Source organism: Coregonus clupeaformis, chromosome 18, assembly GCF_020615455.1.
Source record: "Coregonus clupeaformis isolate EN_2021a chromosome 18, ASM2061545v1, whole genome shotgun sequence".
Lineage (NCBI taxonomy): Eukaryota > Metazoa > Chordata > Actinopteri > Salmoniformes > Salmonidae > Coregonus > Coregonus clupeaformis.
The window spans coordinates 46,999,520-47,027,101 of record NC_059209.1 but is presented as its reverse complement, the minus strand read 5'-3'; the positions used below and the strand labels follow the sequence as shown (position 1 = coordinate 47,027,101).

Here is a 27,582-nt window from a genome sequence, read left to right as displayed (position 1 = left end):
GCAACATGTGCTGTTTACTCCATTTGGCAGGTGTTCTTGTGTTAATGCCCCCGTGTAGCTCTGTTGGTAGAGCATGACGTTTGCAACGCCAGGGTTGTGGGTTCAATTCCCACGGGGGGCCAGTATGAAAATGTATGCACTCACTAACTGTAAGTCACTCTGGATAAGAGTGTCTGCTAAATGACTAAAATGTAAAAAATGTAATTCCAGGGGCCAGCTGAAGGCTGGCTGCAGCCTGCGGGTCACTGTGACTGATCTGAACCTGGAGAGCAGGTCTGCTGCTCTGGGGGGCTGAGCCCAGGGACTGGGGTGTGAGCTGGCTGAGAGCTGGCTGAGAGCTGGCTGGGAGCTGGCTGGGCTGGTGGCCAGGAGCTTCCTGAGTTGTTGACTCATGTCTGACTGATGCTCCAACTCTGCAGCTGGTTATTAAGGACTTTCTACAGAGGGAGCATTTCACTTTATATAGCCCTCTGATTAAATCCTCAATTTGATAGATCCGCGATACACAGATATTGCTTCTGAGGTGAAATCCATGGGAAAAGTATTTAAGTAGGCTAGATAGTATAGTTCTACTGCAAAGTTAATGTCTCACACATTACCTTGAAGACAGATGAGTTCTGAAAATAGAATGTCTTTGAAGCCAGATAATAGTGAGACAGAGTGACTTTGGAGCCTGTCTGATAACACTGATACAAACACCTCTGTGATCTAATCCCTGCGCCTCCCAAGCCTTCTGGGGCTATTTTCAAGAGGGACTTCTGATAACAAAACAAATCGCAAGGTGCAAAGAGCATTCTACACTCTTTTGTGTTACTGTAGCTCATAGCAATCCCTCCATGAGATTGTGGGTGTATCACCAGATTGCACCTCAAATGTGTTTCAGAGAGGGTAGCCGTATTACCATGTATTGCTCTGGCCTCCCTCTACTCTCAGACTGCACTTAACCTACTGGCTTTGTGACTAAATAGGCCTACATGAACACAGACACCTCTCAGACCAGCCATGTCACAGATTTCCTACAGAGTCAGGGATTGGTGATATTGTTGAGGATGAAATCAAATAAAAGTTTATTGGTGAAGGCTTTCCTGGTGCATGGGTCCCACAGTGAGGGTGAGAGGTGCTTTGATGTGTGTGATTGTGCCGGATCCCAATGGTTACTTATCCAGGGCTTGGACCGGGAAAAGGAGAGGAGAGCGGGTGTGAGGTTATGTTCAGGGAGGAAACGAGGGCCTGGTCGATTAAATTCCCCACGGCACCAGAGTCCACAGAGCCGTAGAGACAACACCTGAGGGACAGCCAGCCAGTGAAATGGAAACCAGAAAGGGTTTGGCGGAAAATGATGATAATGGAATACTCACGCCTACCCTGGGAGAGGGAAGATCACGGGGCCGCCCGTCTGTCCTAGTGGACCCTCGGGTTGGAACGCACCGGACACCACTGAAGCTGGTGCCCCTCCTGGTCGCAATATGGACAGAGCCCCAGCTGTCTCCGGCAACGCCGCTCTACCGTGGAGAGGTGTGTGGCCCCTATCTCCATGGGTTCAGGTTCTGCCTCAGGACAGCCAAAGGAGGGAGGCGAGTGGCAAGGTGGGCATCGGCGCTCCCGAAGAAGGTTATCCAGATGGATGGCCATCGTGATGAGTGCGTCCCAAGGATAGGTTGTCATCCCGACACGCCAACTCCGTCTGGACCTCTTTGTGCAGTCCTCTTCGGAAGAGAGTGCGGAGAGCCGGCTCATTCCATCCGCTGGAGGCTGCCACAGTATGAAAGGTGAAGGTGTACCCCGCAGCTTTCTGGGCACCCTGCTGGAGTTGGAGAAGTCGCTCACCTCCCTCTCTGCTCTCTGGAGAGTGGTCAAAGACCACCCTGAACAGAGCCATGAACCTCTCATAGGAACCCAGCTCCTCCTCTCCTCTCCTCTCTCCCAGACGGCCGAGCCCACTCCAACTCCCGCCCGGTCAGCAGGGAAATGACCGTGGCAACCTTGGACCTCTTGTGGTGGGGGCTCCCGTCTGATGGGCGAAATAGAGGGAACACTGGAGTAGGAAGCCACGGCATTTCGATGGAGTGCCGTCATACTTCTCCGGAAGGGAAAGTCAGGCATCGCTGACCTGGGTGGACGGCTGGGGAGGCTGGCTCACTGTGACGACCCATGGTAGGAGGCCCTCTGATAGGGGTATGGAGAGCCTCGCTGGTGGTGTCGAGGCGGTGGAGTACGCGGAGGACCTGTTGGTGGAGTAGATTACCCTGTTCATTGACCGTCTGGAAGATGGTTTTATCTTCTGCTGCTTCCATATTGAGAGGCATGAAGTCCAGGTGTGCGTAATAATGGGGAGAAGGTGTGCGTAATGATGGTTGCCAGGACCGAGGGTTAGTAGACCGGCGACTTCGAGCGCTGGAGAGGGGGAGCGAGAGTAGGCGTGACACAGATGTTATAGTGGGAGCAGCGAAATGCTTATGTTACTAGCTCCTAACAATGCAGTAAAATGTCAAACAGGTACACAAATAAATACAAATTAAATAAAAACGAACAATCACCCCAATTAAATATAATATATACTGAGTGTACAAAACATTATGAACACCTGCTCTTTCCATGACAAAGACTGACCAGGTGAATCCAGGTAAAAGCTATGATCCCTTATTGATATCACTTGTTAAATCCACTTCAATCAGTGTAGATGAAGGGGAGGAAACAGGTTAAAGAAGGATTTTTAAGCCTTGAGACAATTGAGAAATGGATTGTGTATGTGTGCCATTCAGAGGGTTAATGGGCAAGACAAAATATTGAAGAGCCTGTGAATGGGGTATGGTAGCAGGCATACAGGTTTGTGTCAAGAACTGCAACACTGCTGGGTTTTTCACGCTCAACAGTTTCCCATGTGTATTGTGATGTCACGAGAGGCTGTGTCCTGGAGGGACGTTACATCCCCTGAGGTGGCTGCAAACCCAGACAGCTATGGCTCCATCTGCTGGTATGGTCGGGAACTCCACCCCTCTATGGCCAATCTTCCCACGCAGCTGAAACAAATCAGGAGCTGATGAGCTGAAGGTTTTTGGAAGGGAAGAGACACACTGAGGGGAGTGTGTGGGGGTGAAGAAACACAGTCTCCAACCTGGGCTCTCTGGAGGACAAGAGTGCTGCACGTCCACTTCCATGAGGAATATAAGGATTTGGAGATACTTACCTTTGGGAAATACTCACCTTTGGATATATGCACCTGTGGAAATACGTGAGAGACATTTGGAAGGACTTTTTGCTGGGTTGGCCACTAGCTGCAACGTGGACTACAGTAAGGCTGGGGAAAAAGTTATCTGAGCGAGTGAGAATTATGATTTTGGATGTGGAAGAGACATCCCTGAACTGTTAACCCTTAAAGAGCCACAAGAGAACAGAATTTTGTTATATTTTCGTTAATTTCCCAAGACCTATAATAAAATCCTTGTTTTGTTTGAACCTTGTCTCCTTGCACTACTTGAGCAATCCCGCTGAAAGCTGTGTAGCCTCTCGTGACGTCACAGTATCAAGAATGGTCCACCACCCAAAGGACATCCAGCCAACTTGACACAACTGTGGGAAGCATTGGAGTCAACATGGGCCAGCATTCTATGGAATGCTTTCAACACTTTGTAGAGTCCATGCCCCGATGAATTGAGGCTGTTCTGAGGCCAAAAAGGGGGGTGCAAGTCAATATTAGCAAGGTGTTATTAATGTTTTGTACACTCAGTGTATATGCGATTTAGCAGACTCTTTTATCCAAAGCGAATTACAGTCATGCATGCATACATTTTACGTATGGGTGGTCCCGGGAATCAAACCACCTATCCTGGCATTACAAGCACCATGCTCTACCAACTGAGCTACAAAGGATCTGATATGCTTACCAACAAGGTTCAGCACCTGGACAAGGTTGCTGCTGCCCCCTGGGGGAATGGAGTGTGGAAGTGTAACCTGGATAGTGTTTGTCTATGTCTTAATACAGCCATACCATGCCAGTTCTAACCAGCCGGACTAACACCACAATGCCAACGCGTTAATATTTATCCTGGACGAGCCCCCATCTGTTAGGAAACCAATCACTAGCCTACGGATATTGTTGCACTCACGTTGTCTAGGGGTTCTAGAACTAGTTACATGGTCTGTAACCTGAATGAATATGTGCATTTATGTGAGAAATCAGCATTTGCGGTCCGTATTGGATGCATATGTGTCCAGTTAGACAGCAACTTTACTTTAGGTCCAGGACCAGCTCTGTCTTGACCTCTTGGTCGGCAAGTCCAAGCAGATTACTATTTGTTCAGATGGTGACAAAACATAAATATGTATCAAAAGGAAAAATATCAAAGGCATGCCCAAACTAAAGACTCAAAAACAAACAAATTGCCTCGTGGCCACCAAACAGAACCAGCAATCTCACGGCTTGCAATCTGGCACACTGAATGACGATCACTCTAATTGATGGCACATGATGTACTTACCCACGAGGCTCAGCACCCGGACAAGGTTGCTGCTGCCCCCAGGGGGAATGGAGTGTAGAAGTGTAACATGGATTGTGCGTTTGTCTACAGTGCATTTGGAAATTATTCAGACCCCTAGATCTTTTCCACATTTTGTTACGTTCCAGCCTTATTCTAAAATTGATTAGATAAAAACATTTCCTCATCAATCTACACACAATACCCAATAATGACAAAGTGAAAACAGGTTAAAAATAATAATAAATAAAAATACAGAAATACCTTATTTACATAAGTATTCAGACCCTTTGCTATGAGACTCGGAATTGAGCTCAGGTGCGTCCTGTTTCCATTGATCATCCTTGAGATGTTTCCACAACTTGATTGGAGTCCACCTGTGGTAAATTCAATTGATTAGACATGATTTGGATAGGCACACATCTGTCTTTATAAGGTCCCACAGTTGAGAGTAGAGTACGACCCTACATCACACAGGAAGCGGCGCAGGTCCTAATCCAGGCGCTTGTCATCTCCCATCTGGACTACTGCAACTGCGCTGTTGACTGGGCTCCCCTCTGAGTGCCATCAAACCCCTGCAACTTATCCAGAACGCTGCAGTCCGCCTGGTTTTCAACCTTCCCAAGTTCTCCAATGTCACCCCGCTCCTCCGCACACCCCACTGGCTTCCAGTTGAAGCTCACATCCACTACAAGACCATGGCGCTTGCCTACGGAGCAGCAAGAGGAACTGCCCCTCCCTACCTTCAGGCTATGCTCAAACCCAAGCACTTCGCTCTGCCACCTCTGGTCTCTTGGCCCTCCCACCCCTATGGGAGGGCAGCTCCCGCTCAGCCCAATCCAAGCTCTTCTCTGTCCTGGCACCCCAATGGTGGAACCAGCTTCCCCCTGAAGCTAGGACAGCAGAGTCACTGCCCATCTTCCGAAAGCACCTGAAACCATACCTCTTCTAAGTGTATCTTAAATAATATCCCTCCTCAGCTCGAACAAAATAAATAAATACAATATAATTCCTGAAGCAACACTTGCATCTGACTGCCCCCTTTCTAGCTCTGACTTTGCTGATAACTACTTTATGGAGGAAAAGTGTACTTACTATGCCTGGTATGGGGGTGGCAGGTAGCTTAGTGGTTAAGAGCGTTGTGCCAGTAACCGAAAGGTCGCTGGTTCTAATCCCCGAGCCGATTAGGTGAAATTCTGTCCATGTGCCCTTGAGCAAGGCACTTAACCCTAATTGCTCCTGTAAGTCGCTCTGGATAAGAGCGTCTGCTAAATGACCAATTTATTTATGTGGTTGTTCCACCTAGCTGTCTTAGGATGAATGCACTAACTGTAAGTTGATCTGGATAAGAGAGTATGCTAAATTACTAAACTGTAAAATGTAAAAATGAAACAATGGAGGAGGTGTCACAAGGGTACTTGTGTTGCATGACAATTTTATTCTGAGGTCTTGCCTGATAAGCTGTGAAAATAGCAAGTAAACAGTGAATTAAAATATTTGTGGAGGTCGCTAAACCCTTGCAATCACATTGCTGGACATGTTATGATACCCACCTTTGCTCCCTCTTATAGGTCCCGGCATCCGTTCATGACCAGGTGATCAGTCTGGCACCCAACTGTGCACTTTGTCTAACAGAAAAACAGCGTCAACAATTGTCATCATCCCTCAATTATAAACATAGCTTGATAAATAACATAATCTTATTTGGAAGCTATTTCTGCGCTTTACAGATGTAGACTGACTGGCTCCAGAAAGTATTAGATTCAGGCCGGTGACACCATACACTTCGCAACCAACTGTGACATGTTTTGCTATGGCCCTGGGTTGGTTTGAGTTAGTTGCTGCTAGTTAGTACACTGTTGTAGTCAGACATGAGTTAGCTAGTACTACCATAGCTCCATCCAATATGTATTTGTGCCATAGTCATGGGTTGCACCTTGGAGGCTAATGTGACTGTTTCATCTAAATTACACTAACTTAGAGTGACATAGAAATACGATGACATTGCTAAAGTAGGCAAATAATTAGTAGGAAACAACTTTGCCATATTATGACGTCGTCAAATTTACTTTAGAGTGATGGCAATGTTGCCATTACTGTTACTAGCAAAGTTCGTCAAAAATAGCTAACAGTGCTAATGTTAGCTAGCTTAAAAATTGTGGTCCATTCAATCTTAGTTAGCTGGCTAAAGTTATACTGCATCTAAAGTCAATCTGGCGATATCACAATCATGACAAAATGTTTTCCTACTAATTATTTGCCTTCTTTTGAAATGTTATCGCGTTTCCAAGCCAAATCCGAGTTGTATTGAGGTAGGCTAACTAGCTAGTGATGATAGTGATAATGATTATCAAAATATACATAACCAGATACATAATCAGCAGTCTATGGCCTAGCTACCGGTATACTCACCACCACTTGGGACCAACGAACTCCAACCACCTATTCCGCTTGATAGGCTCCTTCGGCAGGGCATGCAAACCATTTGGCTGTGCATCCTGCTGGAAGCATGCATTGCATAGTCAATCCGTATAGGGCTTTTCAGTCTAAAACGTCTGTGATCCTTTGAACACGTTGGGGCAATGAAACAACGGAGCCCCATTCAATGAAGGAAGCGAAGTGAGCGGATGGGCGATTTGCACGTGGAGCTTGGCAAAAGAGGGCATGATTTGTTTAAATAATTGTAATCCAAACCCAACCTTCATTTACTTGTTGTGACGAACTGAGGTTCCAAACTCCGTTTTAGACGAGACTGACTTTATTACCAAAATTATCCTCTTTACACTTTGTAGTCAATTTTGACACTACAATACAATGCAAATAGTCTGGGTAGCCATTTTATTAGATGTTCAGGAGTCTTATGGCTTGGGGTTAGAAGCTGTTTAATAATAATAATAATAATAATAATAATATGCCATTTAGCAGACGCTTTTATGTTTAGAAGCCTCTTGGACCTAGACTTGGCGCTCCGGTACCGCTTGCCATGCGGTAGCAGTGAGAACAGTCTATGACTAGTGTGGCTGGACTCTTTGACAATTTTTAGGGCCTTCCTCTGATACCGCCTGGTATACAGGTCCTGGATGGCAGGAAGCTTGGCCCCAGTGATGTACTGGGCTGTATGCACTACCCTCTGTAGTGCCTTGCGGTCGGAGGCTGAGCAGTTGCCATACCAGGCAGTGATGCAACCAGTCAGGATGCTCTCGATGGTGCAGCTGTAGAACCTTTTGAGGATCTGAGGACCAATGCCAAATATTTTCAGTCTCCTTAGAATAACCCCCTGGCTGTGGACTGCAGCCAAGTCAGTCAGCCTTCCATCCCTTCTTTTACATAAAACTTTGCATGGCTCCTCACTTAAAGATCAGCTGCAATCACCATGCTTGAGTGTGAAGGATGAGAGGCAGTTTAAACAGGGGAAATGCCAGATGGTGTGTAAGTAGTGGAGGAGCCACTGACAGACATAGAATAAATAGCAGGGTTAGATAAATATACTATTAAACCCGACTCTAGGCAACGCATTGACAAAGGTTTGAATTATGGACTCTTTTGGCATAGAGGAACTACATCACTGCCTACGTTGATAAGAAGAAAAAAAAAAATCTGGGGGCTCCCCCCAACAAATCCCGAGGCAGCCATGCCAGAATGCCACGATTAAAAAAAAAAGTTTGCAGGCAAAACCTTTGCAGTGGTTTTAGTTAAGGTAGTTGATGCAAACTAGCCACTTGCGAAATGCACTCATTCAAAATAACCTCAGTGATCTCCATCTTGCTAGCTACTATTTTGTATTTTATTCAAGCGAATAAAGAAGTGATGTAGGCAGTGACGTAGTTACTCTATGCCAAAAGAGTCCATCATTGAAACCAGATCCTAGTCACTGTGTTGCCTAGGGTCAGGTTGCCTGGTGCTGTTAAATGTCTCCTCCATATTGATCAATGCTAATGTATTCAGGGGGGAAATGTCATTAGCATGCTTAGTGCTCACCTGCAATGCGTGGTCCTCTGTAGCTCAGCTGGTAGAGCACGGCGCTTGTAACGCCAAGGTAGTGGGTTCGATCCCAGGGACCACCCATACACAAAAAAATGTATGCACGCATGACTGTAAGTCGCTTTGGATAAAAGCGTCTGCTAAATGGCATATTAATCAATAACACAGGGACATAGCCAGGTATCCCTGCTAACTGGACAACAACAAGGGAAAATAGCTAAAATGCCTTGTCCACAACACTGTTTATAGCCATCCACCATGATGACAGATTACAGCCTGTTGGTAGAAAGCTGCCAGTCATGTACAGTATATCCCCAGGTTGCCTCACTAACTATGCCATAAAGTCACTGGTCTACTGGTTTAGGCTATTTTCATGTGAGTAAGCACAATTATCCTGAAAGGCCTGGGAGCTAGGCTACTGTACATGTCCATGCACAACTGCACATATGCTACTGAATTAGCCAGAGCCACATCAAACTAGAGAGAGCTGCTTCACATTTAGTTAGATAGGGATCATCCTGCCCAATTAGTAGTCAATGGTTACTAAGCAAATGATTGAATCTAAAGGCCTGTGTGTTTTTGCACTAGCCTGTTTTTGCATAAGTCCCGCAATGAATCTACTGAAAAGATTTCCCTCTCACAAAGACAATGGGAATTTCAGAAATGAGTCAGACTAAATCTATCTCACTTGAAATGAGTCATATTGGGATTATGATGTGCTTTGTATTACCTGCCTGCTGAACGGCAATTAGACTTGATTCCTCATTGTTCTTCAATGGGCTTTCATTTCCTCTGCATATCTCCACATCCAGATATGCAAATAGGAGGATTATAGCCTTCTCTTCAAAATTTTCTCAGCCCATCTTCAGAGATTCACTGTGTCTATCTGTCCTATTCTAGGCCATGCAGGAGTGTGTTTTATCTGTGAGGCAGATTAAAAGTATGAGTTTCAGAGTGAGGAGCCAAAGGAAGGAGTGAGTGTAGGGAGGATCTGTCCTGGGCTTCATTCTTCATTCCTCTCAGTCTGGCCTTCATTACAGCAGATCCTCATCAGGACCAGTCTGTGTTTGTGGTAAATCACATAGAGACATGGGAAGTTATGGGAACTCACAAAATACCTGTCTACCTCTGAACATCACTGTCTAACACTGGTTCAGACATCATGTGGATGCACATTTTAGTCCTCCAGACTGATTAGTTCCCTCATGTTTTTACCAGAGAGTGATGGAGAGAGAAATATACACTTATCTCCTTAAACTAGCCTACTCATCTCTGATTCCTTCTTCGAATCTCCCTCTCCGTCTCCCTCTCTGTACAGTCCCATTAAATGTTTGTTATTCAACTCTGATAACACTGTTTCTTTATTGAGTTGTACAACGAGACTGTCTACCTTTAAGTGACGGGGCTTGGAAATTGCATATGAAACATGGTTCTATAAATAACTGTGATGTTATGTCATTCTGGACGTATCATCTCCAAAGGCTAGAAGCTCACAGATTGATTTATCATTTATGCACATTATCAAAAGACAAGACAAGAAAGTAATTTGATTTGAATTAAACTCCCTCTGCCTCTTTTAATGGATTAGATACATTATCTTATCTGCTAGCAAGATAAATAGCTTTGGGTTTAACCTTTTTATACAACATGCTGTTTTAAACTAGATCAATGCTGCTTGCCTGTGAAGAGCTGCGTCTGAAGCTTTGTGGTATTGAACAGTTTCATATTATATTCAATAGGCTAATTATATCCTTATCATGTTAACTTTCTCTTGTGTTCTCTTTGCCTTCCTCTCTCTCATCATCCTCACCATCATCTCCTGCAGGTACAAAGGCTTTATAAAGGACTGTCCAAGTGGTCAGCTGGATGCTGTGGGCTTTCAGAAGATCTACAAGCAGTTCTTCCCTTTTGGTGACCCCACCAAGTTTGCTTCTTTTGTCTTCAACGTCTTTGATGAAAACAAGGTTTTTATTTTTATTCTTTGTACCTCCATACAATACATGTGCTTTTTCTGTGATTTTAATTACATTTTCAGTTACTGCCATGTTTGGGGAGAAAATGCTTCCATACTGTATAGTAAAAAGGTTTAGGATGCTGTTTCTGGTATATGGGTGAGATAACTCTGTGATGATCTAACAGTTTCCAGTCTCTGTGGTGCCTGGAGGGTCATGGCACTGTGTAACGGTCTCTAATCAGAGGTGGAATCTGAGCGCGGAAAGGGTGCCTTCTGTGGGGTCAATCAGAGGTGAGACGGGTTGACAAAGCACATGTCAGAGGTGCCTGGAAATAAAAGGGAAATGGACTTTGAACAAAGGTTTTTGTGATTCACAACAAAGCATTGCAATTCTTGTTTCATCCCCATGGTTTGTAGGCTTTGAGAGGATCCCCAAACATTAATGAAACATTCTAGCACAGCCTGGCATTATGTTATCAGTATTAATAATTCATAACGCAGCATCCTATTATAGTTATCAAGGCAATCTGTTGTGTTGTTAAGAGCAGCCCTCACAGGCTGGTCGATGACCCCATGTGTCCATAGCCACACACCAGTTCTGATGTTTATTTATGGGCTTAATTTGTGTTAAGCACCCTGTAGTTAGAGAGAGTGCATTGGTCTTAATAGTTTCATTTGTGTTAAGCACCCTGTAGTTAGAGAGAAGGCATTGGTTCTAATAGTTTTTGTAATCAGTGTAATTTCTCAGTTCAATGTCTGTTTTTGGAGATAGAATCAGTCTGAGAGGCTGTAAAATGCTGTTGTTGGGTCTCAGCTCCCTGGTCTCCTTTAGCAGGCCTGGGTCAGGTCTGGGGTGTCTAACCTAGGATGTAATCTAATGAAAATCAAATCAGAAAAGGTCTACTGGTATTTTAACCTTCCAAACACAGTTCTCATGAAGCATCCTTGAAAACAAACATTTTGTTCCCCTCTTCTCACTATCATGTAGTAGCAGGCATAGCTGTGGATTGTGTGTAATCACAAGCGCATACAGTCGGGATGCTTGCCGCAATTTGTCAAATATTTGTCAAATATCAAAAAGCTGATTGTTTCGTAATATTTCAAAATAAAATTGCGGGAAAAACAACGTTTGGAAAAGCAAATGGTTTCTGTTGCAAAGAGTATACTTTCATCCGTCTGTAGTTAGGCTCCCAAAAGATCTTATGAACTATATTGAGCGAACAGCACTGTTTTATAATAATAATAATAATATAATATGCCATTTAGCAGACGCTTTTATCCAAAGTGACTTACAGTCATGCGTGCATACATTTTTTTTTGTGTATGGGTGGTCCCGGGGATCGAACCCACTACCTTGGCGTTTCAAGTGCCGTGCTCTACCAGCTGAGCTACAGAGGACCACAAAGTATCTTGAGATACGGCTATTGGCACGAGTGCATCGGTCATGTCTCACCGCTATTCAATATCTTCATCATTGGGTGAGTCGGTGCCACTGGAACGTTTTTTTTAATACGTAGAATTGCACGTATTGCAAATGCGATGATAGATCCATGGGAAACAACTGTGAAGTCCATCTAAGATGTATAATCGATGTGAAACCTGTGAAACTTATTTGGCTCTAATATACAATGGTTCTATGAATGTGTAATAACTTTCAAAATACACTACATGACCAACAGTATGTGGACACCTGCTCAACAAAAATCTCATTCCAAAATCATGGGCATTAATATGGAGTTGGTCCCCCCTTTGTTGCTATAACAGCCTCCACTCTTCTGGGAAAGCTTTCCGGTATATGTTGGAACATTGCTGCAGGGACTTGCTTCCATTTAGCCACAAGAGCATTAGTGAGGTCGGGCACTGATGTTGGGGGTTTAGGCCTGGCTCCCAGTCGGCATTCCAATTCATCCCAAAGGTGTTCGATGGGGTTGAGGTCAGGGCTCTGTGCAGGCCAGTCAAGTTCTTCCACACCGATCTCGACAAACCATTTCTGTATGGACCTCGCTTTGTGCATGGGGCATTGTCATGCTGAAACAGGAAAGGGCCTTCCCCAAACTGTTGCCACAAAGTTGGAAGCACAGAATCATCTAGAATGTAATTGTATGCTGTAGCTTTAAGATTTCCCTTCACTGGAACGTGTTTCCACTGCTCCAGAGTCTAATGGCGGCAGAGCTTTACACCACTCCAGCTGACGCTTGGCATTGCGCATGGTGATCTTAGGCTTGTGCGCAGCTGCTCGGCCATGGAAACCCATTTCATGAAGCTCCCGACGAACAGTTATTGTGCTGACGTTGCTTCCAGAGGCAGTTTGGAACTCGGTAGTGAATGTTGCAACTGAGGACAGACGATTTTTACACGCTACGTGCTTCAGCACTCGGCGGTCCCGTTCTGTGAGCTTGTGTGGCCTACAACTTCGCAGCTGAGCCGTTGTTGCTCCTAGACGTTTCCACTTCACAATAACAGCACTTACAGTTGACCGAGGGAGCTCTAGCAGGGCAGAAACGGACTTGTTGGAAAGGTGGCATCATATGACTGTCACGGTTTACTAAGCCAGAACCCAGAAGCAGACCAGGACAAGGTAAATTGAAACAAAGGTGAGTGTTTATTTAATAGATCCACGAGTGAGGCTGAATAATCCAGGGAACAGAGCGGGTGGCGTGGATGGGTTGTTGAGGGTGCAGTGGTAGGTCCAGTAATGGCTCGGCAGCCGCCGACCATCAGGCAGAGGTTGGGTGAAGGTTCCGGGTGAGTGACTGCAGATAGAACAAAACGGAGGTAAGTATACAGCAAGTCAAAAAGGTGCAAAACAACAAAACTAACGCTAGAAGTTCCAAGGCTGATACACGGACAAACATACTGTTCATGGCTAACGATCCGGCAGGGAATGGATGTTAGGACAGAGCCTAAGAAGGGTGATGATCAGGACCAGGTGTGCAGATTGCTGATGGGATGCAGGTGCGGAAATCAGAGAGAGCTCCCGCCTAGCAACGTTGCCCGGCAACCAGGCAGGGAGCGTTCCAGAACCCTCGGGAAACTGGAGATCCCGAGCAGAAAAACTAATACCCAGACAGAAACCGACTCAGACTGCAGGGATCGTTACAGTACCCCCCTCCGACGAACGCCACCGGGCGGACTCCCGGAGCGCCAGGATGGAGGCGGTAGAAGTCACGAATGAGGTCAGCATCTAGGATCTGTCGCCGCGGAATCCAACTCCTCTCTTCAGGACCATACCCCTCCCAGTCCACGAGATACTGGAAACCCCGGCCCCGCCGTCTGGAATCCATGATGCGTCGCACCGTGTAGGCAGGACCACCTCCGATCATCCGAGGAGGAGGAGGAGGAGGCGGAGGAGGCAACAGAGGACTGAGGAGAACAGGCTTGAGGCAGGAGACATGAAAGGTGGGATGGACTCTGAGCGTCCTCGGTAGTTTGAGTCGAACTGCCACCGGATTGATCACCTTCTCCACCACAAACGGACCAATGAACTTCGGTAACAACTTCCTAGACTCAGTCCGTAAAGGAAGATCCCGTGTGGCCAACCAGACCCTATCTCCGATGGTATAGGTGGGGAGCGGGGATCCGGCGACGATTCGCCTGGAGCTGATACCGGTCCGAAACTCTAAGGAGTGCCTTTCTGGCCCGATGCCAGGTCCGGTGGCAACGCGAATATGGGCCTGAACAGAGGGCACTGAGAGCTCCTTCTCCTGAGAAGGAAACAAGGGAGGTTGGTAGCCATACAGGCACTGGAAGGGAGACATCCCAGTGGCAGATGTAGGGAGAGTATTGTGGGCATACTCAACCCAAGGCAACTGAGAGACCCAGGAGGTGGGGTTGGAGGAGACAAGGCAGCGTAGCGTGGATTCCATCTTCTGGTTGGCTCTCTCCGCCTGACCATTAGATTGGGGGTGAAAACCAGATGTGAGGCTGACTGTAGCTCCAATGGCCAAACAGAAGGACTTCCAGACAGCAGAGGTAAACTGAGGGCCACGGTCGGAAACGATATCACTGGGCAAACCGTGGACCCTGAAAACCTCCCTAACCAGGATCTCGGACGTCTCCGAGGCAGAGGGAAGCTTGGCAATAGGCACAAAGTGGGCGAACTTGCTGAATCTGTCCACGATAGTCAGAACGACCGTGTTTCCCTCAGAAGCGGGCAACCCAGTGACAAAGTCCAGGGGCCAGATGCGACCATGGTCGCCGGGGAATAGGAAGGGGGTGAAGTAGTCCAGAGCTGGGCCGATTGGTACTCTTATTCTGCGCACACACTGGACAGGCAGCAACATAACCCCGAGTATCCTCGGCCATGGCAGGCCACCAAAAACGTCTGCGAAGAAACGCCATCGTCCGAGCCACGCCAGGGTGACAAGCCATCTTGCTGGCGTGGGACCATTTGAGGACAGCAGGACGAACCGACTCAGGCACAAACAACCGACCGGGTGGACCGTTACCGGGACCGGGCTGCGTCCGAAGGGCCGCCATCACCTCCTCCTCAATCTTCCACCTAACTGCTCCCACGGCGCAGTTCCGGGGGAGAATTGTCTCGGTCTTGGACCCACTCTCCTCCGTCTTGGAGAACATCCGGGACAAGGCGTCCGCCTTGCCGTTCTTAGATCCAGGTCGGAACGTCAGGGAAAAATTGAATCGTCCGAAAAACAACGCCCACCTGGCCTGACGGGAGTTGAGACGTCTAGCCGATTGCACGTAAGCAAGATTCTTGTGGTCAGTCCAGACAATAAACGGTTGCTCCGCCCCCTCCAACCAGTGGCGCCACTCCTCCAAGGCAAGTTTCACCGCGAGAAGCTCCCGGTTACCCACATCGTAATTCCTCTCCGCAGGCGAAGGCGACGAGAGTAGTAGGCGCAGGGATGGAGTTTACTGTCCGTGGAGCATCGCTGCGACAGGATGGCGCCAACTCCCACATCAGACGCGTCCACTTCAACGAGCGAACTGACGGGCCGTGTCCGGTTGAGAGAGAATCGGTGCGTTGGTGAATCGCCTCTTCAAATCCAGAAACGCTCGATCCGCCTCCGGATTCCACTTGAAGATCCTGATACTGGAAGTCAAGGCAGTTAACGGAGCGGCCACACGGCTGTAATCCCGGATGAATCTGCGGTAGAAATTCGCAAACCCCAAAAATCTCTGGAGCTGCAATCTCGTACCGGGCTGGGCCCATTCCAGAACCGCTCTAACCTTCTCCTGGTCCATCCTAATCTCTCCCCTGGAGATGATGTACCCGAGAAAGGATGTCGTGTGGGCGTGAAACTCGCACTTCTCGGCCTTCACGAACAGGCGATTCTCCAACAATCGCTGCAGAACCTGCCGGACATGCTGGACGTGGTCGGAAGGTTCCTTCGAGAAGATCAGAATGTCATCCAGGTAAACGAACACAAAGAGACCGATCATATCTCTCAGGACGTCGTTCACCATACTCTGGAATACCGCTGGAGCATTGGTCAGTCCAAACGGCATCACCTGATACTCGAAGTGACCCATCGGTGTATTGAAACCCGTCAACCACTCGTCCCCCTCTCTGATCCGGACCATGTGATACGCATTGCGTAGGTCTAGCTTGGTGAACACCGTAGCACCTTGTAAGGAGTCGAAGGCAGAACTCATCAAGGGCAGGGGATACTTGTTCTTGACCGTGATGTCATTCAACCCCCGATAATCAATACACGGTCGAAGAGAGCCATCCTTCTTACCCACAAAGAAGAATCCTGCCCCCAGGGGTGATGACGAGGGACGAACGAGACCAGCAGCTAGGGACTCCTTGATGTAGGTCTCCAAAGCCTCACGTTCAGGTCGGGAGATACTGTATAACCTTCCCTTGGGGTAGACAGCTCCAGGGAACAGGTTGATGGCACAATCATATGGTCGGTGGGGAGGGAGTGACAGAGCCTTCTGCTTACTGAACACTTCCCCCAAATCGTGATATGTCTCGGGAACCAGGGACAAATCTGGGGGTTTAGCCTCAATCACCTGACTGGGAACCGAATGGGGACAGGCAGTCTTGAGACAGTTAGCATGACAATCAAGGCTCCAACTCGTTACCTTGCCCGTCACCCAATCGAACGTGGGATTGTGTTCCCTTCAGCCAGGGGTATCCAAGGACCAGAGGAACATGGGAAGACGGCAGAATGAAGAATGAAATCATCTCCGAATGATTCCCCGACAACAGCATCTTAACCGGTTCAGTCCTCATCGTGATACGTGCCAGACTACTGCCGTTCAGAGTGGTCGCTTCAATGGCTTCCGGCAATTGCTCCTTGGAAAGCCCCAGCTGTTCCACCAACTCGGCATCAAGAAAGCTTCCATCGGCACCTGAATCGATAAAAGCGTTAATCGCTAAGCTCTGATTCCTGTTCATAAGGGTAGCCGGAAACGGGGTCTGACAGAGGTATTGAGAGGTCGAAACTGGCTCGCTAAAAGTCCTCCCAACTTTAGCGAGCCGCGCAGTTTGACGACCGCCGGGAACAGGTGGCGAGGTAATGTCCCGAACCACCACAGTAGAGGCAACAGTTAGTCCCTACGTCTGAGTTGGCGTTCCTCCTTGGTTAACCCGTGCCGCCCTACTTGCATTGGTTCAGAATCGGGAGACAGGACCTCTCCACTAATCCTGTGTGGTGGACGATGATCGACGTATTCTGGTCCAATCCCGACCCGACTGGAACCTGAGAAGCTGATCGATTGGACGGAACCCATTGCTTCTCCCTCCTTCGCTCTCGGACTCGATTATCCACCCGAATAGACAAGGCTACCAAGCTGTCCAGGTCACTAGGCTCGGATAGGAGATCAACTCATCCTTGAGCTGCTCCGACAGACCCTGGTAAAAGGCCGCTTGCAGAGACTCCTCATTCCACCCACTCTCCACAGCCAACGTCTTGAACTCGATCACGAAGTCGGCCACGCTGCGAGTTCCTTGGTGAAGCGAAAACAGGCGCCTAGCTGCGTCCCTCCCTCGGACGGAATGGTCGAAGAGCTTCCTCATCTCGGCCGTGAACCCCTGGTATGACGCCATGCAGGGGTCTTGTCGTTCCCAAACGGCTGAAGCCCACTCAGCGCTCGACCACGCAGCAACTCAATCACAAAGGCTATCCTAGCCTTGTCTGTGGCATAAGAGTAGGGCTGTAGATCGAACACTAACCCACACTGCATAAGGAAAGAACGGCATCTTCCCAGCTCCCCCCTCATATTTATCCGGCGTCGGAACCTTGGGCTCACGGAAGGACACAGCTCCAGAAGCGGCAGGCGAGATGGGTGAAACCGGTAGTGGATCCTCCACCGGAAACTTGCGCTGGTTCTGGACCTCCGTCAGACCGGTAGAAAGGTTCCGAACTGCCAACGCGATCTCCTGTAGCTCCGTGCTATGATGGCCCAACATCTTCTCCTGATGGGTAATGGCATGGCTGAACAGAGTCCAGGTCCGCTGGGTTCATTACGGGCCGGATCGTTCTGTCACGGTTTACTAAGCCAGAACCCAGAAGCAGACCAGGACAAGGTAAATTGAAACAAAGGTGAGTGTTTATTTAATAGATCCACGAGTGAGGCTGAATAATCCAGGGAACAGAGCGGGTGGCGTGGATGGGTTGTTGAGGGTGCAGTGGTAGGTCCAGTAATGGCTCGGCAGCCGCCGACCATCAGGCAGAGGTTGGGTGAAGGTTCGGGTGAGTGACTGCAGATAGAACAAAACGGAGGTAAGTATACAGCAAGTCAAAAAGGTGCAAAACAACAAAACTAACGCTAGAAGTTCCAAGGCTGATACACGGACAAACATACTGTTCATGGCTAACGATCCGGCAGGGAATGGATGTTAGGACAGAGCCTAAGAAGGGTGATGATCAGGACCAGGTGTGCAGATTGCTGATGGGATGCAGGTGCGGAAATCAAGAGAGCTCCCGCCTAGCAACGTTGCCCGGCAACCAGGCAGGGAGCGTTCCAGAACCCTCGGGAAACTGGAGATCCCGAGCAGAAAAACTAATACCCAGACAGAAACCGACTCAGACTGCAGGGATCGTTACAATGACGGTGCCACGTTGAAAGTCACTGAGCTCTTCAGTAAGGCCATTCTACTGCCAATGTTTGTCTATGGAGATTGTGTGGCTGTGTGTTCTATTTTATACACCTGTAAGCAACGGGTGTGGCTGAAATAGCCGAATCCACTCATTTGAAGGGGTGTCCACATACTTTTGTATATATAGTGTATCTGGCAGCATGCATCCATCTTGCTAATGACCAGCGGTGACATGTTTTAGCCTCGGGGTGAGCCAGGTGCAGAGCAGAATAGCAGCAGACATGGTGCACATGTCTGCCCCACTTTTCAGCAATAGACCAAAGTGTTTTGGGGAGTTAGTGTGAAAGAAGATATTTGTCTTGTGTCCAAGCCCCCCCCTCTCTCTCTCACTCTCTCTCTCTCTCTCTCTCTCTCTCTCTCTCTCTCTCTCTCTCTCTCTCTCTCTCTCTCTCTCTCTCATTAAATAGGACGGACAAATAGAGTTCTCCGAGTTCATACAGGCCCTGTCGGTGACTTCGCGGGGGACACTGGATGAGAAGCTCAGATGTAAGGAGAGATGACCCCTTCACATCAGGCAGTGCACTTTGACATTTCAGTGACAGGACCTGACTATTTGTGATTGTGTTGTTATGCATGAACAGAACAAAAAGATTGACATGCTCACAGAAGAATACAAATAAGAGATTGTTAAGTATTGTAGTGCACTAAATTCAATGGTGTTGCTTACGGTGTGGGCCCTGGGTTTGGATCACCTTTAGAAATATTTGGGAGAAATGGTTCTGCCACTCAAAACCCTCATCCCACTCCCCCAATATAGCCACTCATTTTTAATACATTAGTAAAAAGTCAAGACTACATACATTCATCCATCCCCATCTACCTGTACACAATCCCAAAACAACTTTATTTACAGTCAGTACTGGGCCTTCACAATCTGTTTTTTTGATGTCTTTAGGGGCTTTCAAATTGTATGATCTTGATAACGATGGCTACGTCACACGAGATGAGATGTTAAACATCGTAGATGCCATATATCTGATGGTGGTAAGTTATACAATATCAAAATGTTCCAGTGTCAAAAAGGCTAATGGTAGAATTCACATACAGTATTTTACATTGACCTGAAATATTGCAAGATAATGTATTTGCCTTTGTGTTCCAGGGGAACACTGTAGAGTTACCAGAAGAAGAGAATACACCTGAGAAGAGAGTGGACCGTATTTTTTCCATGATGGACAAGGTATATCTCTATTCCACAAATAAAACACTGTAGTAACCCAAAACCACCACCATGGGTTAAGATATAATTATGTCAGTGGCAGTACTATTGTAATGGGCTGACTAGCAACTCCACAGAAAAATACCATGTGTATTGTGTTCCTACTGTGTCCCTGTGCTGTAGTGCAGTGAGACGGGCTGTGTAGAGTTTAGACCTCGTAGCCGTAGCCATCCCAGCATCACTAACAATTCCCGCAGTCTATAAACACCACATATACCCCCTCCACCACCACAGCCCAGTGCTAATGCCCACTCAGGCCCTCCTCGTCCTTGGCTCAGTGAAAGATGAGATGGAGCTTGCTTGGGCGTGTTTTCAGTTCCATACCCAGTGCCAGGATCAGCCGATAGGACTGGCTGCAGAGCACAGCCGCAGTGCTCAGTCATTTGTATGGTTGGAGGGAAGTCAGCTGACCATTCAAGTGCACTGAACTATATCAGCCAAGCCGTGAAGAAAAGGCCCTGGTATATTAATCATGATTTGTTTGAGAAACACTTTTGCCCCCTGCTGGTAAAATAGAGTAAAAGCGGCCTGATCTGCGATAGAGATGCTGTTCCGTTGTACTGTATCTTCTCCTGTGTTCTTATTCCAGAATGCTGATGGCAAGTTGACCCTGCAGGAGTTTCAGGAGGGTTCCAAGGCAGACCCCTCCATTGTGCAGGCACTGTCACTATACGATGGGCTTGTATAGGGCTTAAAGTGTTTAAAGGTGAGTGGAGCAGTGATCATGCAGCATTGAATGAAATACCACAGTGGTGGAAATGTCATAAGGTTGTACATACTGTATCATATAATCAAAATCATGTTTTATAATAAGATAAACTAAGAATTGTGTGGTCAATTGATCTGTTTGAGGATGACAACGTCTGTTATTGAGAATACTACCGTTTACGAAGGACAGTATAGTATAGACGTCAGAGACTCACCATGGTCTGAAAACAATGCAGAGCAGCCATTGTCAGACCACAGTTTGTCCTTATGCATTATTCAAGTGCCCTCTGCTGATTGCTGGCAATCAAAAAGCCATGCAGTGCTCAGAGAGGAGAGAGGGCAGTTAGCTGGTCTCTCCTCCCCTCTGTCAAATGTATTCCACAGCCCATTATTGCCAATTGCAGCTGACGTCCTGCTCAACATGTGATAGAGTGTGTTTGAGCTCAATATAGACACATACATGGGACAGCTTGGGTTTAAAGTAGCACTGCATGTACTTGTTAGTTCAGTGTCCCTTATGTCAATAGGATCTTGCACTGTTTGTGTCCATGTCTGATTTCATTGCCACATTGAACTCAATGGCGATTATTATTACAGATTCCCAGATTCCCATCACACCTGCTATGAGAAAAAAGCATCTACAAGCATCAACATCCCTCCATGCACCATCCAGAAGGAGACATGGAGTGAGGAGAAGGGCAAGGACTTGTGTAATACTGTCGTCAATTGCACATATTCATCTGCACTCTAAGCATTGAAAACAACTCTGAGCCTTCTGATATAAAAAATGTTTAAATAAAAAAGGACAAGAGGGGAATATACACTGAACATATACATACAAGCAAGGAAGTTGTTTTTCCCTGTGGACTATACTGGAGGATACCCCTTGAGGTGTGTGTGAACTGTGAACGGCACTCAACAGATTCATAGTGGTGTGCTGTCACATGGCTACCTGAAAGACTACAGCGGGAGACATCAGCAGGCACTGATTGTTTTTGAGAGTGTTGAGGGAGATCAACTTATTTATAAACCCATGTATATAGGATATATTATAAATAGCCTTGTTATTATGTGTTGCTTTGCTGCATTTGTTGGAGTGCTGTTCAATCACATGAAATTAAGCTTAAGCTTTTTTAAAATCAGTTTTAATCAATGGAATGCTTTTTTACATCCTGCTTCCTGCACAAACCGCTTCCTTCGTTTTCTTTTATCATTTTATTTGGGGGAGAATGTGGTCGGGGAGGGGCTTTCATTTGTAAGGCTTAATTTATTATGTTTGTATTATGTGCCTCCTATTGTGTTGGATGTATGTTCCGTTTCCCATCAGCACTACATCCTGAATGAAATGATCAAGCAACCAACACAGTGTAATTCCTCACAGTTGACATATCTCAATTGAGGCTCATTATTTCCTTTGAGGGCGTCTTACTCCACCCTGTGTATACATAAGGCTTCAGCTATTCTTGTTGTAAAGCTTTTTGCAGGCTTTCTGTTTGAGTCTGTCCTCTTTGTGTCTGTCCTGTGTGTTCAACAGAAGCCATAAATCCCAGCATGTGATGATGCCTTTCGTCTTCAGTCTCGGTCATTTCAGTCTGAACATTAGGTATTTGTCAGCTTCACTGATTTAGCCTTATTCAAGTGATAAAGATAATTTACCCCTGTGCTGTCATTTACATTTAACAACACAGAGCACCGAGTAAAATGCATTTTAAAGCTGCAATATGTAACTTTTTGGGCGACCCGACAAATTCACATAGATATTTGAGTTATAGATCTGTCTAAGAAGCGGTAGATCTGTTCTATGTGCGCTATTTCTATGCTTCCCGTTCGTACTTGCTTGTTTTGTCACATAAACTGAAATTAGGCGAACTATGAGAATTTTTGCAACAAGGAAATGGCGGGGCGATTTCTGCATAGTGGACCTTTTAAGTGGCTGCCTTTACATTTTGTGTGATTGAAATTCTGTTTTTGTAACTTCAACTTCAAAACTCTCTAAACTCAATTTGTTTCCTAAATGGTGTCTTTTACTAAAAAATTGTAAAAATAAAGAAAAACCCTTGAATTAATAGGTTTGTCCAAACCTTTGACTGGTAGTGTATATATACACTATCAATCAAAGGTTTGGACACATCTACTAATTCCAGGGTTTTTCTTTGCTTTCAATATTTTGTACATTGTAGAATAATAGTAAGTAAAGACATCAAAACTACAAAATAACACATATGGAATCATGTAGTAACCAAAATAGTGTTAAACAAATAAATTAAAAATTATGATTTCAGATTCTTCAAAGTAGCCACCCTTTGCCTTTATGACAGCTTTGCATTCTCTCAACCAGCTTCATGAGGTAGTCACCTGGAATGCATTTCAATTAACATGTGTGACTTGTTAAAAGTTAATTTGTGGAATTTCCTTATTAATGTGTTTGAGCCAATCAGTTGTGTTGCGACAAGGTAGGGGTGATATACAGAAGATAGTCCTATTTGGTAAAAGACCAAGTCCATATTCTGGCAAGAACAGCTCAAATAAGCGAAGAGAAACGACAGTCCATCATTACTTTAAGACATGAAGGTCAGTTAATAAGGAACATTTCAAGAACTTTGAACGTTTCTTCAAGTGCAGTCGCAAAAACCATCAAGCGCTATGATGAAACTCGCTTTCATGAGGTCCGCCACAGGAGGAAGACCCAGAGTTACCTCTGCTGCAGAGGATAAGTTCATTAGAGTTACCAGCCTCAGAAATGGGCAATTAACTGCACCTCAGATTGCACCTCACAGAATTCAAGTAACAGACACATCTCAGCATCAACTGTTCAGAGGAGACTACCTGAATCAGGCCTTCATGGTCGAATTGCTGCAAAGAAACCACTCCTAAAGGACACCAATAATAAGAAGAGACTTGCTTGGGCCAAGAAACACAAACAATGGACATTAGACCCGTGGAAATCTGTCCTTTGGTCTGATGAGTCCAGATTTAAGATTTTTGGTTCCAGCCGCCGTGTCTTTGAGACGCAGAGTAGGTGAACGGATGATCTCCGCATGTGTGGTTCCCACCGTGAAGCATGGAGGAGGAGGTGTGATGGTGTGGGGGTGCTTTGCTGGTGACACTGTCTGTGATTTATTTAGAATTCAAGGCATACTTAACTAGCTTGGCTACCACAGCATTCTGCAGCGATACGCCATCCCATCTGGTTTGCGCTTAGTGGGACTATAATTTGTTTTTCAACAGGACAATGACCCAAAACACACCTCCAGGCTGTGGAAGGGCTATTTGACCGAGGGGAGTGATGGAGATTTGTTTAACACTTTTTTGGTTATTACATGATTCCATATGTTGTATTTCATAGTTTTGATGTCTTTACTACTATTCTGCAAAGTAGAAAATAGTACAAATAAAGAAAAACCCTTGAATGACTAGGTGTGTCCAAACTTTTGACTGGTACTGTATATATATTTCGGTTACTTCGGTAACTTCCTACAATTCTACACATTTTGCCATGTGGCAAAGATAAACATTTTCAGTTTTATAACTAATCTCATGCTATTCTACACATTTTGCAATGAGGCTGCGAGAATTAGGCACTTTAAAGCTAATTTCCTGCAATTCTACACATATTGCCATGGGGCAGAGAGGAAAATATGCAGTTTTACACAGTAGCTAATCTCATACTATTCTACACATTTTGGAATGAGGCTGAAAGAATTTATAATTTTTAAGGCCAATTTCCTGCTATTCTACACATTTTGCCATGCTGCTGAGAGAAAAGATTGCAGTTTTACAGCTAATTTCCTGTAATTCTAAAAAAAACATTTACGTGGCTTATGATGTGTTCATATCTGACCTGGGGAGGGGGGAGTGACCATAGAGATCCTATTACTAGAGGGGCTATGTCATAAACCTTCAGATTTCCAGAATGTGGTGACAATGGGCGGCAGGTAGCTTAGTGGTTAAGAGCGTTGTGCCAGTAACCGAAAGGTCGCTGGTTCTAATCCCCGAGCCGACTAGGTGAAAAATCTGTCGATGTGCCCTTGAGCAAGGCACTTAACCCTAATTGCTCCTGTAAGTCGCTCTGGATAAGAGTGTCTGCTAAATAATGTAAATGTAAATGTACAATGGCAGCCATATTGGTCAGGGAGAAATCCAAACCAGTCTAATTGGAATCAATGGCAAAAGAGGCATACTCTTGATTTTACTTATGCAGGAAAATAAAACAAAGGCATGTGATGTATCAGAAATTGTGTCATTGAATTATTGTTAACCTACAATATTGTCAAATAATCCTGAATACAGTTTATACAGGTTTTATACACATTTTCTGTATATATAGCCTCTAAAATATATGTAAACAGACCATAGATGTCTAAATGTTTTGTTTTCTTGGAAAGCTGAGAGTGCTATCATATGATACAATATCAGTGCTTGTTGCATTTACAATTTGTCTAAATCCTATAATCTACTGATTTCAGCCAGTGTATGTCTGTGGATTGACTGCATTGTTTGAATGGAATGTTGGCATATTAATTTGTAAAATTAATGGAATCATTCCTCTGGATGGCTAGCAAGCTAACAAACGTTTGTGCAGATAAATTCTTCAAATTCAACATTTTACACAATATCTTATCACAGGACTGACAAACCGTGGTTGACCAACTCCCTGTTTATATTATTAGATATTTTTTAATGTATTTTTGGGAGAATGCAGGGTGCGTGGTATGCCAGCTGAATATATACACTGCTGTTATAATAAATCCCAAGCCATTTCGACAATGATGAGTCGTGAAAACAATTATTCTCCACTGTAAAACTGCTTAAAAGTTGAGCACAATTGCATCTCTAAGGTTAACCGGATCCAGTCATGAGTACCCGGCCAGGAGAATGTGGATGGGGTTGGGGCTGGAAGTCATAGCCGGGTCAAGTTACACAAAAAAAAAGGGCTTGTTCCTACTCAGGACCTTTTTAACACCCATCCCTGCCCCCGTTCGGAGCGCTCAGCATACACTACCATTTCTCGAGGGGAGCTGCTTTCTTCAGTCCATCCAAACTTTTGTGCATGGATGTTACTCGGGACGAAATAACGTGCTACACCATCTGGTCTAGATCTGCATGGAGACTATTTCAGTTGAGGCACAACATTTTCCAAATATTTTTTGTTTTGTTGTTTTTTGGCAATAATTCGATTTCTATAGATACGTTTTTGGGGGGATGCGCCAAAACTTTATTTTTTATGTGTTAGTGTTTTAACTGGTCTGTTACATTTCTGAAATCAAACACAGATGCAGTAAATTGAGAATGACCGGTATTATGTTGAAGTGCCTTGTCTTGGCGCTCTTTATTTGCGGGCACAAAGTCCTGACCGACCTGGGAGTTGAGGGTGGCCAGGAACACTTTGATTCCATGGACAGTGACAGCGCTTCAACCCTGGCATTTGTGTTCGATGTTACTGGCTCAATGTACGACGACCTCAAACAGGTGATAGAGGGCGCCTCTCGGATCCTGGAAAAGACCCTCAACCGGAGGACCAGACCCATCAAAAACTTTGTCCTCGTCCCATTTCATGACCCAGGTAAAAAAAAAAATGAAGAAAAGTTGCAGAACCCTAATTATTTATTACAAGAGTAAGACATTTAGCATTTTTGAAAAAGACAAATGACAATAGGCCTACATTATTTACATTAAACAATTGACATTAAACAATAAGGCCTCAATCAGATCAAACATAAAAGTAACTGTCCTGTGTTTCCAGATTTCTATGAAATATGACATAATTAATTACAATATGAGTGATGGGCCAGCTCAACCTCCTCAGGAGGATGACATCATCCTCTATGAGGAAATAGCAAGCATTTTAAAACTTCTGTTTGAGGTACAAATTTAAGGTGTTTTTTTTTTTACTGTTTTATTTTTTCTTCAATTTATGCTTTGGCCACAAATACAAGTATAGAATGAGTCCCCAAGCATCCCTCTTCCACTCAACCTCAATGGGAAAGCTGGAGCTTGATAAATGAGAGTGCCCTAATGGGGGAGGCTGTCTGCTTGTGTGTAATTACCCCAATCACCCCCATCCACCCCTCCGGAAAGCCTACCATCCTCAGTAACCAACCCTGGGTGGAAGGGCTGGAGTTTGGGAAGGGGATGGCGTGCTCAGCTAGCTACACTAACGTCACACATTCTATCTGTGTTTAATGTAGTGTGCCCTTGGGGACATTGTGCCTCCTGAGATTGCAAAGAAACTGGGTGACAAAGAGGCGTGACAATGTCCATGTTGTATGGACTCTTATGACTGAAGTGGGGACAAAGCCTTAAAATGCCTGACAAGAAAAAGACAGAGGGAGAGAGAGAGGGATAAAGAAATACTCACCAGACAGTCTGACATTCTGACATGTCCACGTATTATCAAGGTTTAATAGTTATATTTGGTAAGCAATGTGATGGCAAAGCTTGAAGCACACACACAAACACACACACACTGCCCCCACCCCAACCTACTTGCCTCTCCCTCACACTAGAGTGAAATACTGTTCTATATGGCAAGCTATTCTATATGACACACAATATATTCTCTGTGTGTTGGTTAATGTTTACTGATCCATCGATCAGCCCCTGAAGGATTCCAAATAAGTGTCAGATCTTAGCAGGCTGTTATTTGTCACATTGAGGTCTACTGCAGTATGAGAAGGGTTCAGGTCACCCAACAGAGAGTGCTGACTTCAGCACTAAACACAACTAATGATTACTCAGTCATCATGGGCATTTTGAAGAGATGGCACAATACCTCCACAGACATGCTATATTTAAGCAATAAGGTACGAGGGGGTGTGGTATATGGCCAATATTCCATGGCTACGGGCTGTTCTTAAGCACGACACAACCGGCAAATGGTACCGGAGCATCGGCTCTCAGACCAAGACAGCTTCTACCCCCAAGCCATAAAACTGCTAAATAATCAATTAATGGTACCCGAACTATCTGCAATGATTCTATCTTGCACTGACCCTACACTGTATACACTCACACACACACTCACAATCATCATTTGCTGCTGCTACTCTGTTCTTTATTTGACTCTTATTATTATCTATCCTGATGCCTAGTTACTTTACCCTGCCTTCATGTACAATTCCTACCTCAAATCTCTGCACATTGACATGGTACTGGTACATTTACATTTTAGTCA

General features: G+C 45.6%; 2 protein-coding genes across 2 annotated transcripts in view; both read left to right on the top strand.

Moving 5' to 3' along the window:
- Positions 1-21,187, top strand: part of LOC121550968 (neuronal calcium sensor 1) — an 84,128-nt gene extending 62,941 nt beyond the window's left edge. The window contains exons 6-11 of the mRNA XM_045226987.1: positions 10,282-10,420; positions 18,889-18,967; positions 19,377-19,465; positions 19,584-19,661; positions 20,290-20,406; positions 21,006-21,187. Coding sequence (XP_045082922.1) covers positions 10,282-10,420; positions 18,889-18,967; positions 19,377-19,465; positions 19,584-19,661; positions 20,290-20,388 — 484 coding nt within the window. The 3' untranslated portion in view covers positions 20,389-20,406; positions 21,006-21,187. The remainder of the gene's footprint in view (positions 1-10,281; positions 10,421-18,888; positions 18,968-19,376; positions 19,466-19,583; positions 19,662-20,289; positions 20,407-21,005) is intronic.
- Positions 21,188-25,401: 4,214 nt separating this feature from the next.
- LOC121550655 (hemicentin-1-like) overlaps positions 25,402-27,582 on the top strand; it is a 90,428-nt gene continuing 88,247 nt past the window's right edge. The window contains 1 exon segment of the mRNA XM_045226986.1: positions 25,402-25,971. Coding sequence (XP_045082921.1) covers positions 25,803-25,971 — 169 coding nt within the window. The 5' untranslated portion in view covers positions 25,402-25,802.